The 14,786-nt window shown below is 36.9% G+C and overlaps 1 protein-coding gene across 1 annotated transcript; it reads right to left on the reverse strand.

Annotated features, from left to right (window-relative positions):
• Positions 1 to 10,368: 10,368 nt before the first annotated feature.
• Positions 10,369 to 13,412, reverse strand: LOC107820162 (NAC domain-containing protein 71-like). Its single transcript, XM_016646391.2, has 5 exons — positions 12,685 to 13,412; positions 11,533 to 11,813; positions 11,209 to 11,439; positions 10,893 to 11,124; positions 10,369 to 10,793 (listed from the first exon to the last, which is right to left on the reverse strand). Exons 1-5 carry the CDS (start codon positions 12,839 to 12,841, stop codon positions 10,720 to 10,722), a joined length of 975 nt encoding a protein of 324 aa, XP_016501877.1. The 5' UTR covers positions 12,842 to 13,412; the 3' UTR covers positions 10,369 to 10,719.
• Positions 13,413 to 14,786: the final 1,374 nt, after the last annotated feature.

Raw genomic sequence — 14,786 nt, forward strand, 5'->3', positions numbered from 1 at the left:
AATAAGGTAACAGTTTATATTTGTTTCCTCTTCTTTTGGGAGAAGTGAAAAGAAGTTTTATATATTCAATTATCACAAGGCTAAGTTTGAATTTGTCTTAATTTGTCAATCTTGATAATTTAGCCAAATGTGAGAATATCTACAATCAAGGATTGTACATTATGGCTGCAATGGTGATTTAGCAGACAAGGGTTAGTTAAATATCGAGTAATTTATTTGTTGTATGCTTGACCGGTACATAACATCATTTCCTACTTAACTAAAAAGCCTATTTAATTTGAAAAACATAAAGCAGAATTTAATCTTTTCGCTTTTCTTAAATCTTTACTATTCACGCTGTTATCAGTCTAGTATCTTGTTATCGTGAAGAACAAAATACTAGATCATATTAGAACAAGTGGTTGAGAACCATTAGGTCTCGGCTTCAAATTCTAGCGGAGGCAAAAACACTATGTAATCTTTTCCTATCTATTCAAGCCTTGATAAAATAGAGTTATCCGGTACTTATAATGGTGGCAGCAGCAGTACTTCGTGGAATTAATTGAGGTGTGTGCAAACTGGCTAACGATGATTATAAAAGAAAATATAGTCGACATTCATTGGAAATCACAACTCTCTCAACTTAGAACTTACAACGTCTAAATTTTGAATTTGTCACTCTCTAAAGCAAGATTAAAGTGTCCTCTTGGATAAGAAGACCTAAAACACCAGTCAAGGGAAGAAGGTCGGTAACAAAAGGGAATCTTTCTTTTTCAGTTAAGTCTGCGCATTTCTCTTTCCTATCCCGTCCTTACGCTATGCTATCCATAAGGTTGACCTAGCCCTCTCTTCTCTCTCTTTGTCCACGCGAAGATTCCATTCCTTTCCTTTCCTAGCCTATTCAATGTGGTCATGTATGTAATAGAATTCAATGGGAATTACTCTAGTCTTTCAAGTTTGTAAGCTTGCAGCTACTCTGTCTGAAACCAACGTTGAAGAGAGTAATTTTCTAGGATTGCTATATTTCCAGCTTGCTCCTGATAAGTACCTTTGCCATTCTGTGCAATACACTTGTCACAATCAAAATACTATTTTCTCAATAGGACAAAGTGGGAGCATTACTTTAAGCTAAAAAGCACAGGCCAAAAAGAGGAAATAAAAGAAAACACAAGTACATAAAAGACGATCTAGCTTATTTCACTATAATTTGTCACTGATAAAGGACCGCACATTATTTTGATTCTCCTCTACCAATGGGGTTATTGCTGAACTAATAATAGGGGGTGGGAAGAAGGAATATATATGGAATTAATTTATGATATACACTGACCATAAGTGTCTCTTGCAAAAATGCAGTGTAAAATTACGTACGATAGACTCTTGTGGTCCGATCCTTCCTCGGACCCCGCGCATAGCGGGAGCTTAGTGCACCGGACTGTTTTTTTTTTTTTTTAATACTTACTGTTAGTATATTTGAACTTGTTGTAATAAGTATCCTATCTTATTTCTAGACCAGTAGTCCTACTTTTATGGGCAGAGTTACCTGTAGTTATCGCTGACTAATAATAGAGGGTGGGAGGGAGGAATATGGAATGTATTACAGTATATAGATTTTTATACATTGGTATATTTTAACTTGTAAGTTGTAACAAATAACCTATCTTATTTGGCGGAGGCAGGATTTTTGTTAAGATGGTTCAAAAATAAAAAAAAGTTAAAAATTAGAACAGATTTTGAACCCCTTGACTACTAAATTATGCTTCTGGTCGGTGTCAAGGAAATTCAAAATATAATATATAGAGGTGCGAAATAGATTTTGCCTTATATATACAGTGTAATTTTCCGGTGAATGGGGTTCAAGTGAAACCCTTTCGCCCCCTAAATCTGCCCCTGAATTTTCCAGTCCACAACCTTGCTTTCTATGGATATTTACATGTAGTTATCATTTAGATGGTCTAATCGTGTAAAAATTCTTTTACATTGTTAAACTGGGAAGAATATATGCAGAGAACAATCAGTTAATGCAGTATTTATTCTCTATTTCCTTTAGAGATAATGGATTTTGAGCTTTTAGTTACACTTTTGTAAAGCTTATGTTAGTGTCACTTCTTTAGTCATTTTCTCACCGAAGGAACAAAAAGGCAGGAGAACATTTTGTTGACATTGTGTTCAAATTAAAGAGAACAGCAACTGTTGATTCTCTCAGAAAAAGGGTCAGAAAACAATTCTTTTACATTGTTTTTACATGTTTCTTGATTGTTACGTTGAATTACGAAGTGTGTTAAGTTATCTTGATTCCATGCAAGGAATTCTGATGTGTTATAGGCAGAGGCTGATTGGGAATTGTACATTTGAGATTATTCGTGCAGATTCTTTGGGCTTTGCGGGGAGCCTTGACGTAACCGGTAAAGTTGCTGTCATGTGACCAGGAGGTTCGAGCCGTGAAAACAGCCTTTTGCAGAAATACATGGTAAGACTGCGTACAATACACCCTTTTGGTTCGGCCTTTCCGTGGACCCCATGCATAGCGGGAGCTGGTGCTCCAGGCTACCCATATCTCATGATTTTCACCTACTTTATTTTGCGTTCGACTACACCCTTATGTGTTTCTTTATCTTACAACAACAACAACAACAACTACCCAGTAAAATCCCACAAAGTAAGGTCTGGGGAAGGTAATGTGTATGCAGACCTTACCCCTACCCCGATAGGACAGAGAGGCTGTTTCCGATAAATCCTGTTTCTTTATCCTAATTACTTAGAATTATTAGTTGTTAACAATCTTGTGTGGAAACACAAAATTAGGAGGAAACTAAAGAAAAACTGTTAGAAGGAAAAACTGGAACAAAAAACAGTAAACAATAAGAAATATTCCGAGTCCACAATTTTCTTGTGCGTCCTTAAGGAATTTTAACCCCCTCACATGTTGCCAAGGTAATGGATTAAATCCTCCCAGGATAAAACGGAATAAACCTTCCTGCAACAGTGGCAATACAAACTGCAGGATACCAACGAACTCAAAGAGCGGAGCAAAATCACACTTACGAATTTGAGAGAGAGAGAGACTGCGAATTAGGATGCAGTGTATTCAAAAAGAAAGAAGTTCTGGAGTGTTTTTCGTACTTCGAAAATGGAGCCTTGCCTCAGAATTTATAGGCAATTATCAGAAGAGGTGTCTGGAAAAGGTACCTTTTCAGAAGAATACGCTGCCTGCCGCGATTCTACCGCGACGCGGCATAACCGCGGTCAGAGAGGCTCTCTGAATCTGCCTGCCGCGGTTCCACCGCGGTCGCGGTAGAACCGCGGCCAGAGAGACCCTCTGAATCTTCAGCAGGATTCTGGCGTTTTTTTTTTCAGCAGTGATTTGACATTTAATTAATTATTAAATAATTAAATAAATTTTGTCCAAAAAATAATCTTATCGATCATTTGACAAATCCAAATCTAAATCCAAAGACGAGCCGAGCGAGCGACGACGGCAGCGGCGCGAGGGTTCATTCTTTTCAATTCCTTTTAAGAGCTTTAAGAAGTGATTCTATATATAAGCACACAAATGTGGTTGTCCCTCACCAATGAGGGGCAAATTGCAAGACAAAAGTTCACTTATTCAAATTTTTCATTTTCCCTCCATTTTATTTCCCTCCATTTCCAATTCACACTTCTTCTACTTTAAAGCCCAATGGCTTAAAGTCCAACAATCCCCCACATGAATGGGAATGGCTGTATCAAGAAAGATCATAGATGAAAGCTATGTGATTTTGCAAGTAATGATTAATTGCATCTGGATAAGTAGGTTTCCCTTTGAACTTTCCGTAGTGAACATATGTTGGATATACTCGGTCAATCGGTAGATTTGATATCTTTGAACCGTCGAACTTTAGTGTATATCTAGACAACCATATGTCACACAACCAACCCTTAACCGTCTTTTGGTTCTCATTGTTGTGTTCGTTTTAGCCATGAACACCGCCTGGTCTCATAAGTGCGTAGAGAATTGGCCTTACAGAATTCTCCTTGAAGCGGCTTACACTTCACACTTACGTAGGTGATTCCTAAACGTGTAATCCTTTAGATTGACACTATTTGATAAATACCTCATCAAACTTTGGTAATCATTAAAGAACGTGTAAAGTTCTATCCTTGTTACTGAACATTGTCTTCATCACGAGAATGGACCAAAGATTTTATTTTGACAATGTTGAATCGGTCAATCACAACTTTGTTTGAGCTCCTTGAACCTAGATCTCGGAACATCCAAAATTCTAGGTAGAGTTACCGCCATGTTGACTTGTCATCGGCCATAGTCCCATTCCCTTAGATGATTTCTAAACTCCCTCTCTAGTTAAGCCTTTTGTAAGCGGATCCGCCACATTATCCTTTGATCTTACATAATCAATAGTGATAATTCCACTAGAAAGTAGTTGTCTAACGGTGTTATGTCTTCGTCGTATATGACGAGACTTTCCGTTGTACATAACGCTCCCTGCCCGTCCTATGGCAGCCTCACTATCACAGTGTATGCAAATAGGAGCCAAAGGCTTTGGCCAGAACGGAATGTCTTCTAAGAAATTTTGAAGCCATTCAGCTTCTTCACCGGCTTTATCCAAAGTTATAAACTCTGATTCCATTGTAGAACGAGCGATACACGTCTGTTTGGAAGATTTCCAAGATACTGCTCCTCCACCAACATTAAAAACATATCCACTTGTGGACTTTGTTTCTGTTGATCCGGTTATCCAATTTGCATCACTATATCCTTCGATAACCGCATGATATTTATTGTAGTGCAAAACATAGTCTTGGGTATACTCCAAGTATCCCAGAACTCGTTTCATTGCCACCCAGTGATGTTTGTTGGGATTACTTGTGAATCTACTAAGTTTACTTATTGCACAAGCTATATCAGGTCGTGTACAGTTTATGATGTACATTAAGCTTCCCAACACACGAGCATACTCCAATTGAGACGTACTTTCACCTTTATTCTTTATAAGATGATGGTTTAAGTCAATTGGAGTTCTTGCACTTCTAAATTCCAAGTGTTTGAATTTTTCCAGTACCATTTTCACGTAATGTGACTGAGACAAAGCTAGACCTTGAGGAGTCCTCTGGATTTTAATTCCTAGAATTACATCGGCAACTCCTAAGTCTTTCATATCAAACTTACTAGCAAGCATATGTTTAGTAGCTTGAATATCGGCAATGTCTTTGCTCATTATTAGCATATCATCAACATATAAGCAAACAATGACTATATGATTTGGAACGTTCTTAATGTAAATACATTTATCACATTCATTAATCTTAAAACCATTTGACAACATTGTTTGGTCAAATTTCGCATGCCATTGCTTGGGTGCTTGTTTTAGTCCATAAAGGGACTTGACAAGTCTACACACCTTCTTTTCTTTTCCCGGAACCACAAACCCTTCAAGTTGGTTCATGTAAATTTTTTCCTCAAGATCACCATTTAAGAATGATGTTTTTACATCCATTTGATAGATTTGAAGACCATACAAGGCGGCTAACGCTATTAGCATTCGAATGGATGTAATTCTTGTTACCGGCGAGTATGTGTCAAAATAGTCAAGACCTTCTCGTTGTCTAAAACCTTTGACAACAAATTTTGCCTTGTATTTGTCAATAGTACCATCGTCTTTCATTTTCTTCTTGAAAATCCATTTAGAACCCAACGTTTTGTTACCTGGAAGAAGATCAACCAATTCCCAGGTATGGTTGCTCAATATGGATTCTATTTCACTATTGACAGCTTCTTTCCAATATTGTGCTTCTGAGGAAGACATTGCTTCCTTGAAGGAACGAGGCTCATTTTCTAGCAGGAAAGTTAGAAAATCTGGACTGAATGAAGTAGATGTCCGTTGACGTTTACTTCTTCTCGGATTTTCCTCATTGGGCATATCATTTATTATTTCCTCCCGAGGTCTTTTTGACTTTTGATAGGTCAATTCACTTTCCTTTTTATACGGATAAATAGTTTCAAAGAATTCAGCATTATCTGATTCTATTATCGTATTAACGTGAATCTCAGGATTTTCTGATTTATGAACCAGAAAACGATATGCCTTGCTATTGGTTACATATCCAATAAATACACAATCAACCAATTTTGGACCTATCTTAACCCTTTTAGGTTTAGGAACTTGTACCTTAGCTAAACACCCCCACACTTTGAAGTATTTCAAGCTAGGCTTCCTTCCTTTCCACTTTTCATAAGGAATGGACTGTGTTTTACTATGAGGTACACGGTTGATTATCCGGTTAGCTGTAAGTATAGCTTCCCCCCACAAGTTCTGTGGTAAGTCAGAACTTATTAGCAATGCATTCATCATCTCCTTAAACGTTCGATTCTTCCTCTCCGCAATTCCATTAGATTGTGGAGAGTAAGGGGCAGTTGTTTGGTAATAATGCTATTTTCCAAACAAATTTCTTCAAAAGGAGATTCATATTCGCCACCCCTATCACTTCTTATCATTTTGATCTTTTTGTTTAGTTGCGTTTCAACTTCACTCTTGTATTGCTTGAAAGCATCAATTGCCTCATCTTTACTATTAAGTAAATAAACATAGCAGTATCTCATGCTATCGTCAATAAAAGTAATAAAATACTTTTTCCCACCGCGAGATGGTGTCGACTTCATGTCGCAAATATCTGTGTGAATTAAGTCTAAAGGACTTGAATTCCTTTCAACGAACTTATAAGGATGCTTAACATACTTTGATTCCACACATATTTGACATTTGGAATGAATGCAATCAAATTTTGGCAATACTTCTAGATTTATCATCTTCCGCAATGTTTTGAAATTTACGTGACCTAAACGCGAATTCCATAAAGTGTTTGACTCAAGTAAGTAAGAAGAAACATTCACTTTATTGATAGGAACTGCTATTACATTTAGCTTAAAAAGGCCCTCATTCAGGTAACCTTTTCCTACATACACATCATTCTTACTTAGTACAACACTATTAGAAATAAAAATACATTTGAATCCATTCTTGACAAGAAGTGAGGTAGACACAAGATTCTTGCGAATTTATGGAACATGGAGGACTTGGTTTAGAGTCACTATTTTTCCCGACGTCATCTTCAACGGAATCTTGCCAACTCTTTCAATTTTGGCCGTAGATGAATTTCCCATGAAGATTGTCTCGTCGGGTCCTGTAGGGGCATAAGAAGAAAATAACTCCTTGTTAGCACAAACATGGCGGGTGGCTCCAGAATCTATCCACCATTCTTTTGGATTTCCTACCAAGTTGCATTTAGACAACATGGCACATAAGTCCTCCATTTCATCTTCAACCATGTTAGCTTGATTCTTTTTCTTCTTATCATTCTTTGCCGTGACAATTCACGGCCTTATGCCCAGATTTTCCACAGTTGTGGCAATTACCCTTGAACTTTTTCTTGCTTGGGTAATTATTTGGTCCAGAAGCCTTCTTCCTCTTCTTATTTTGTGGCGCCTCCTCAACAATGTTAGTCTTTATTATTGTCGAGTTTCCACGTGACTTCTTTTCAACATTTTTGTTGTCTTCTTCTATCCTCAAACGAACAATCAAGTCTTCAAGTGTCATCTCCTTCCGCTTGCGTTTAAGATAGTTCTTAAAGTCCTTCCACAACGGAGGTAACTTCTCAATGAAAGCAGCGACTTGAAAGGCCTCATTAATGACCATACCTTCAATAATAAATTCACTATTAATAACACGAAAAATCTTATTAATAAAATTATTGATTCGGGTCATACCTTCAGCAAGGAGATCATGTACAATGACTTGTAATTCTTGGACTTGAGTTATGACCGACCTAGTGTCAATCATCTTGAAATCCAAAAACCTTGCAGCCACGAACTTCTTAAGTCCGACATCCCCAGTCTTGTACTTCTTCTCAAGTGCATTCCATAATGCTTTTGAAGTTTCCATGACACTATAGACATTGTACAAGCTATCTTTCAAACAACTCAAAATGTAGTTTTTGCCCAAGAAATCAGAATGTTTCCATGCTTCAGTTACCACAAATCGTTCATCATCCGGAGTGCCTTCAGCCAGGACCGGAGGATCCTCCTTGATGAATCGCTGCAAACTCAACGTAGTCAGATAGAAGAGCATCTTCATTTGCCAACGTTTGAAGTCAATACCGGAAAACTTTCCGGGTTTTCTACTGGTGCCATAGCATGAGCAGGAGTTGAACGGCTTGACGAGGCAGCAACACTCGTAACAGTAGCACCCATTCCCGCAATATTTCCATTAGTTTGGTTTTCATTCGACATGTTTCTGTAGAGTTGGAAACAAAACAGAACTTTGTTAAATCAGTGAAGTTTTGATATCTTCAAACTGAATACCAAACCAAACACACAACACGTAACAATGGTGAAGTTTTTATATACTTCAAACCCGTACGTTTCTTATTCCGGTAAAGTTTTGTTATACTTTAAACCGGACAAAACAATTATTGGAGTAGAAAGCACGAAGGCTTTAGTCTCCAAACCAGTATACAAAATATAGATAACAGTTTAATATATATATTTCAACACAGAACTGTTAGATTTTTAAAATTCCTTAAGCTTGTTAACAATCCTGTGTGGAAACACAAAATTAGGAGGAAACTAAAGAAAAACTGTTAGAAGGAAAAACTGGAACAAAAAACAGTAAACAATAAGAAATATTTCGAGTCCACAATTTTCTTGTGCGTCCTTAAGGAATTTTAACTCCCTCACACGTTGCCAAGGTAATGGATTAAATCCTCCCAGGATAAAACGGAATAAACCTTCCTGCAACAGTGGCAATACAAACTGCAGGATACCAACGAACTCAAAGAACGGAGCAAAATCACACTTACGAATTTGAGATAGAGAGACTACGAATTAGGATGCAATGTATTCAGAAAGAAAGAAGTTCTAGAGTGTTTTTCGTATTTTGAAAATGGAGCCTTGCCTTAGAATTTATAGGCAATTATCAAAAGAGGTGTCTGGAAAAGGTGCCTTTTCAGAAGAATACGCTGCCTGTCGCGGTTCTACCGCGACCGCGGCAGAACAGCGGTCAGAGAGGCTCTCTGAATCTGCCTGCCGCGGTAGAACCGCGGCCAGAGAGACCCTCTGAATCTTCAGCAGGATTCTGGCGTTTTTTTTTCAGCAATGATTTGGCATTTAATTAATTATTAAATAATTAAATAAATTTTGTCCAAAAAATAATTTTATCGATCATTTTCCAAATCCAAATCCAAAGTCGAGCCGAGCGAGTGACGACGACGACGACGCGAGGGTTCATTCTCTTCAACTCCTTTTAAGAGCTTTAAGAAGTGATTCTATATATAAGCACACAAATGTGGTTGTCCCTCACCAATGAGGGACAAAGTGCAAGACAAAAGTTCACTTCTTCAAATTTTTCATTTTTCCTCCATTTTATTTCCCTCCATTTCCAATTCACACTTCTTCTACTTTAAAGCCCAATGGCTTAAAGTCCAACATTAGTAACACAAGAACAGTCTTTTGCATGTCCAAGAGTCTAAAAATAAGAGGTCATATATACTGCAAATTGGTAGTATGCAATCAATGAAAACCACCCTAAAATGCAGGGCTTGTACATGGTTAGTCCACAGACGAAAGGTCAATAAAGTTGTCCCAACTATGAGTAAGAGTTAGGTATTTTTTAGGTCAAGAGGAATCTGGAACCTATGAAGTCTATCTATGTTGTTTGGACTCTTCAAAAATGTTGTCGTATCTTTGTCGGATACTTCAAAAATACACTACCTTTGGAGGATCCGACACGCGCCCGATGACTTTTTTGAAGAGTCCAAGCAACATAGAAATCTATAATCAACCAGATGATACCTTTTAACATTTCAATCAAGGCTTATGCATTTAGCAAGTTAATCAGCTAGTAATTAATGCTTTAAACAGTTTCTTCGGAATCTTGTAAGAAATGTTTAAATAGTTCACCTAAATGTCGTGCATTAGTTGAGGGAATGATGAGTTATTACCTCCTTACATGATTTTAGGCAATCCCCACTTTATGAGCTAGCTTTTTGACTTTGGAGTTTGGCCCACGGTCCATTTTTTTAAGATGATATCAGAGCCGAACCCATCTTAATTCTTGGTTTACCTGATATTAGGCTCCCATATTTTGTTGTCTAAGCTCCAAATGTCCAGTCTTAGGCGTGTACGGAGGTGTTAAGTGTCCAACAATGGTTGGAGAAATGAGGTGTTTGCTCGTATTCGTACCTCATGAGCTAGCTTTTGGGATAGTATTAGACCCAATGTCCATTTTCTTTAATAAGTTCGATTGCTTTGAAGAATGTAACAAACAGTTGCTAATGAGGAAACTTTGTTGATGCACAATAGAAGTTTTACAACAAGAACTGCAACTTCATAAAAAGTGGGAAAAACCATTTGTCCATCATATAGTTTACTGACATTTTGGTTACATTATAAGAAATGATCAGAAACAGAAAGGTGATACAAATCAGAACCAGAAACCAGCTACAAACTAAGACCATTTCCTAATGTGATCATTAAAAAGGATCATCACTAGGTATTTCAATATTTAAAATGACAACAATGTACTAAAACATATTAGCTACTAGGATTGAACTTGGGAACTAAACTCGACGTGCTGTAATCGAATGACTCTGAGACAAACATAAAAATCTGTTGTCTCATATAACAATAGAGTTTGTCAAAGTAAACCGAGTTGCATTGAGCTCTTTCTTATAGACGTTTTCATCAAATTACTGAAAATTATCTTCGTGCGACCATAGACCATTAAAATCTCCCATATTAGCTTGATTCCAACCTTCATATCCTGCAGTAAAGACAGAAAACACTAAATTAGTTTTTCCGTTTCATTTGTTAGAAAAAGATTTGGATTTTACGAATGAGTTGGCTTGATCATAATAATAACCTTCATAGGACATATCGTCGTTGCCATAGAATCCCGTGTAGTTTCCATGAACCGAGTAAGGAGATACACAACCATAGCTACTGAGATCGCCAGAAAGTTCAACTTCTCCTCTAAAACTCGGGAAAGATGAACTCGAAGTGACCTCAAATCGATCATTTGGTTGTGTTAATGTCGTGTTTGGGAAGTCGTAATGCAGATAGTTTCCACGAGTACTCTGTCCTTGAGAACATTCCTAAGTTGCACCCAACAAAATCAATACGAAGTTCAAAGAAAAAACCAGATTGAAATACATAGAAAAAAGAAACAATCTCAATACCTTTGAAGAATCAAGAATCATATCATGTGACATCCAAAAGTTTGCTGCATTAGTCCCCTCATAAGGAGAAGTCATAGGAGTCGAATAGTTGCTATCGCTGGACATATACGTCGTTTGAGTAGGCGTCTCAGCAGTAAGAACAACAGGTTCATTTGAGACTGCTACTGAAGTGTCACTTGTTTTCAGTGATGCATCGTTTCTTTTGATGATACGACAAAGAGCAAACGGCCCCTAAACATATTCAACATAGCAGAATATGATCAACTTCTTGAATTCTTGGATTTAGTTAATTAAAGAAGCAAACACTGAGTTTGTTGAATCAACCTGGAAAGTTGGAGTGCCTTGAGAAACATCATCACAGAGACGATACTCGTGCATTACCCAATCCGTTCTATCGCCAAGAGGAGCTCTTCCACGATAGAAGACTAATGTCTTGCGATATCCAACAACTTCAGGCTGATGACAGGTAACTTTTCTGTCTTTCCCTGTCGCTTTCCAGTATCCGGACTTAGTCGCTCGATTGGTTCGTGAGCCATTCGGATACTTCTTATCCCGAGGACAGAAGAAGAACCATTCCATGTCGCGCTTTGGCAGGAACGATTTCTCTGCATTTTTTAGGACAAGATGTCAGAGGACGATAGAGCCTACATTCTGTTGGTTCAACTGAACACGGTATTTTCGACACAGAACACAAACATAAATGTTAAAAAACACTAAAACTACTAAAAACGTTAACAAATATTAAATTCTGAACCCATCCTAAATCCGTCTCTGCATGATCTCAGAATCCTAAAGTTTCCATTTCAGGTAAGCAAATCATGAACCATTTATAATGAGAAACTTCTATTGCTTTATATATGCTTTTCATCTTGTAATATGTGGTCAGGGTTTGAAATTAGATACTAATAATTTAACTTTCAAATATGAAAAAAAAGAAAGAGAGAGGCCCCACAGAACACTCCATCTTTTTTATTTAGACAATAATAAAGGAACAAACATATAAGTCATAAAGCAACAACTTTCCAGTTTAATTTCAGTTCAAAAGTATCATGAAGCTCGAAATGCACAAAATATTACTTCCTCCGTCCCAAAAATAATGATACAGTTCGGGTTTCGAGAGTCAAATTCGTAGTTATGACGGCTAATTTGAACATAGAATCTTTAAATTTTTTGTAATAAATTTACCTATTTAGAAACTACATAAAAACTACTATAAGTCATAAGTAATAATTAACAATTCAGAAAATTCAAAAGGCATATGAAAAAGTCAGGTCAAAGAACAACTCGTTTGACTCTAGAAATCCAAAGTGTATCAATCTTTTTGGGACGGAGGGAGTAGCGCTTCGGGGGAAATCATTGGCAAATGTAATTGAGATTACAAAATGTATGTTCTGCAATTGTTCAACAATTATTTTTCTCAATATTCAGTCAATATTTTTATTATTCGACGCGAATCAATAAAAATAAAATGTATACCTGGAAGTTCCCAAGGATCAAACTTATACAAGTCTATTACTGGAATAACTTCCAATTCAATTTCAAGTCCATCAGTTTTCCTTTTCAGGTAATATCCAACCAATTCCTCATCAGTTGGATGAAATCGAAATCCTGGAGGCAGTGATGTTCCTCCCATTTAAGTAATTTCTCAAGTTCCAAATCAAGAAAATATCCAAAACTAAGTGCCTCTGTACAACGACGACAACAACAGACCAGTGTAATCTCACACGTGGGGTCTGGGGAGGTAGAAGTGTGGGGTCTGAGGAGATAGTGTATATGCGGACCTTACCCCTACCTTGTTAAGGTAGAGAGGCTGTTTCCGATAAATGTTCTGTTCAAGGACAACTAAGTGCCTCTATACCTATTGAAAATCAAAAAGATCCAAAAATAAAAACTTTTAGCTACACTGAATTCAAGAATTGTGATAAACTTTGATAAAATGCTCCCCTGGAGCAAGAAAATCATCTTCTCTGACAAAAAAATCAGAACTTTATATTCTAGCCAAAACCCCACTTAGCCCTTGAAAAAAGATCTTGGAAATTGGTAAATTCAAGTAAATTCAAGTAAAAATTTAAAACCCCACAAGGTAAAATGCCTTAAATTGGCACAAGAAATTGTCAAAACTTCAAAAAGATTAATTATTTTCTAATAGCAAATTTTGATGACTCTTAGTTTGGTGTATATGAAGATGAGAAGATGTGTAGAGTAATAACAAATGAGTGAGGATGGTTTTTTATAGGCTATAGAGAAATTTATAGTCCAAAAAATATATGAACACCGAAAGGTTACAATAAATTAAATTCCATAAAGAGTGACCCCACCAAAATCAAAATTCAGTTCACACCTAAACAACAGTTATCTCCCGCCAAAGCAAGCACTATTGACCGTTAAAGATTTGTAGGCAGGAATTGGGTCGAGCTAGCTTACTTGCACCTCGACTATTCCGTTATTTATCTGATACCAGTGGTAGACGCACGTGGTGGCAAACTGAACCCGCTTCATCAACAAAAAGTAATATTATGTATTTGTATAAATTACGATTAAAGTTGCGTAAATTTTGTATAAATATTTTATTTGAACCCACTTGACAACTACTATTTTACGACTAAAGTTATGTACTTTTAAGATTGAACCCGCTTGCACAAAATCCTGGGTCAGTCACTATATGATACTATCCACCAGCACAAGTATCGGGCAAATGTACCAGCTCGATTATTTCACTATGTATTTGCTATTGTTCACTAGTGCGAGGCTTGCGTGTACCTTACTGGTGACCACTTTGATTATTTCACTAGGTATCTGTTACTATCTATTAGCAGCTACAAAGTTAGAACGTATCTGTTATCTCCCTAAACATATATAGATAGCCAAGTATATGCTCATCAAGACTTAGACAAATAAAAAAATCACATAACCATCAATATATGCTATATCCATCAGTCAGTTTACGCGCACCTTAACTTATTTCACTAAATATATGTTATTGTCTGCTAGCACAAATATCGAGCATGCAGGTACTTGCTAGACCACCTCAATTATTTTACTTGGTACCGGACTAGCGCATACCTACTATCTCACTAACACCCGTGAGGAATTACTCTGCCCACCTAAGTTTAGGTAAATGAGAAAAATCAAATAGATTTTTGGCCTCTTAAAAAATTTGAACCCTAATTTGTCTTATTTTTCACTAATTTCATTGATTACTAAATCAAATCCTTAAATGCATGAAATTGAGTTTTTCTTTTTCTTTTCCTCATCTTTGTATAATGTCTATTTCCAAAAACTTTGGTCATATTTCATGAGTTTTTCCCAAGTCATGAAGTCACCTTAGTCCTGCCACATCATCCTGAGTCAGACAAAATCACTTTTACTTTGTTTAGTGGTAGTGATCTCATGCTATGGCCCAGTGTTTCAAAAGAATAGGTCTTTAAAGTGCATATTTGACACTTTTTTTGTGGTGTCCAAAGGGTAATAACTTGGTGAAAAAACTCTATTTTGGCGTTCTTGATTCACATTCAACTGGTAAAGTTGAAAAAAAAAATCAGTCAGGTCTACTAAGCTCCCGTTATGCGCGCGGTCCA

Source organism: Nicotiana tabacum, chromosome 5, assembly GCF_000715075.1.
Source record: "Nicotiana tabacum cultivar K326 chromosome 5, ASM71507v2, whole genome shotgun sequence".
Lineage (NCBI taxonomy): Eukaryota > Viridiplantae > Streptophyta > Magnoliopsida > Solanales > Solanaceae > Nicotiana > Nicotiana tabacum.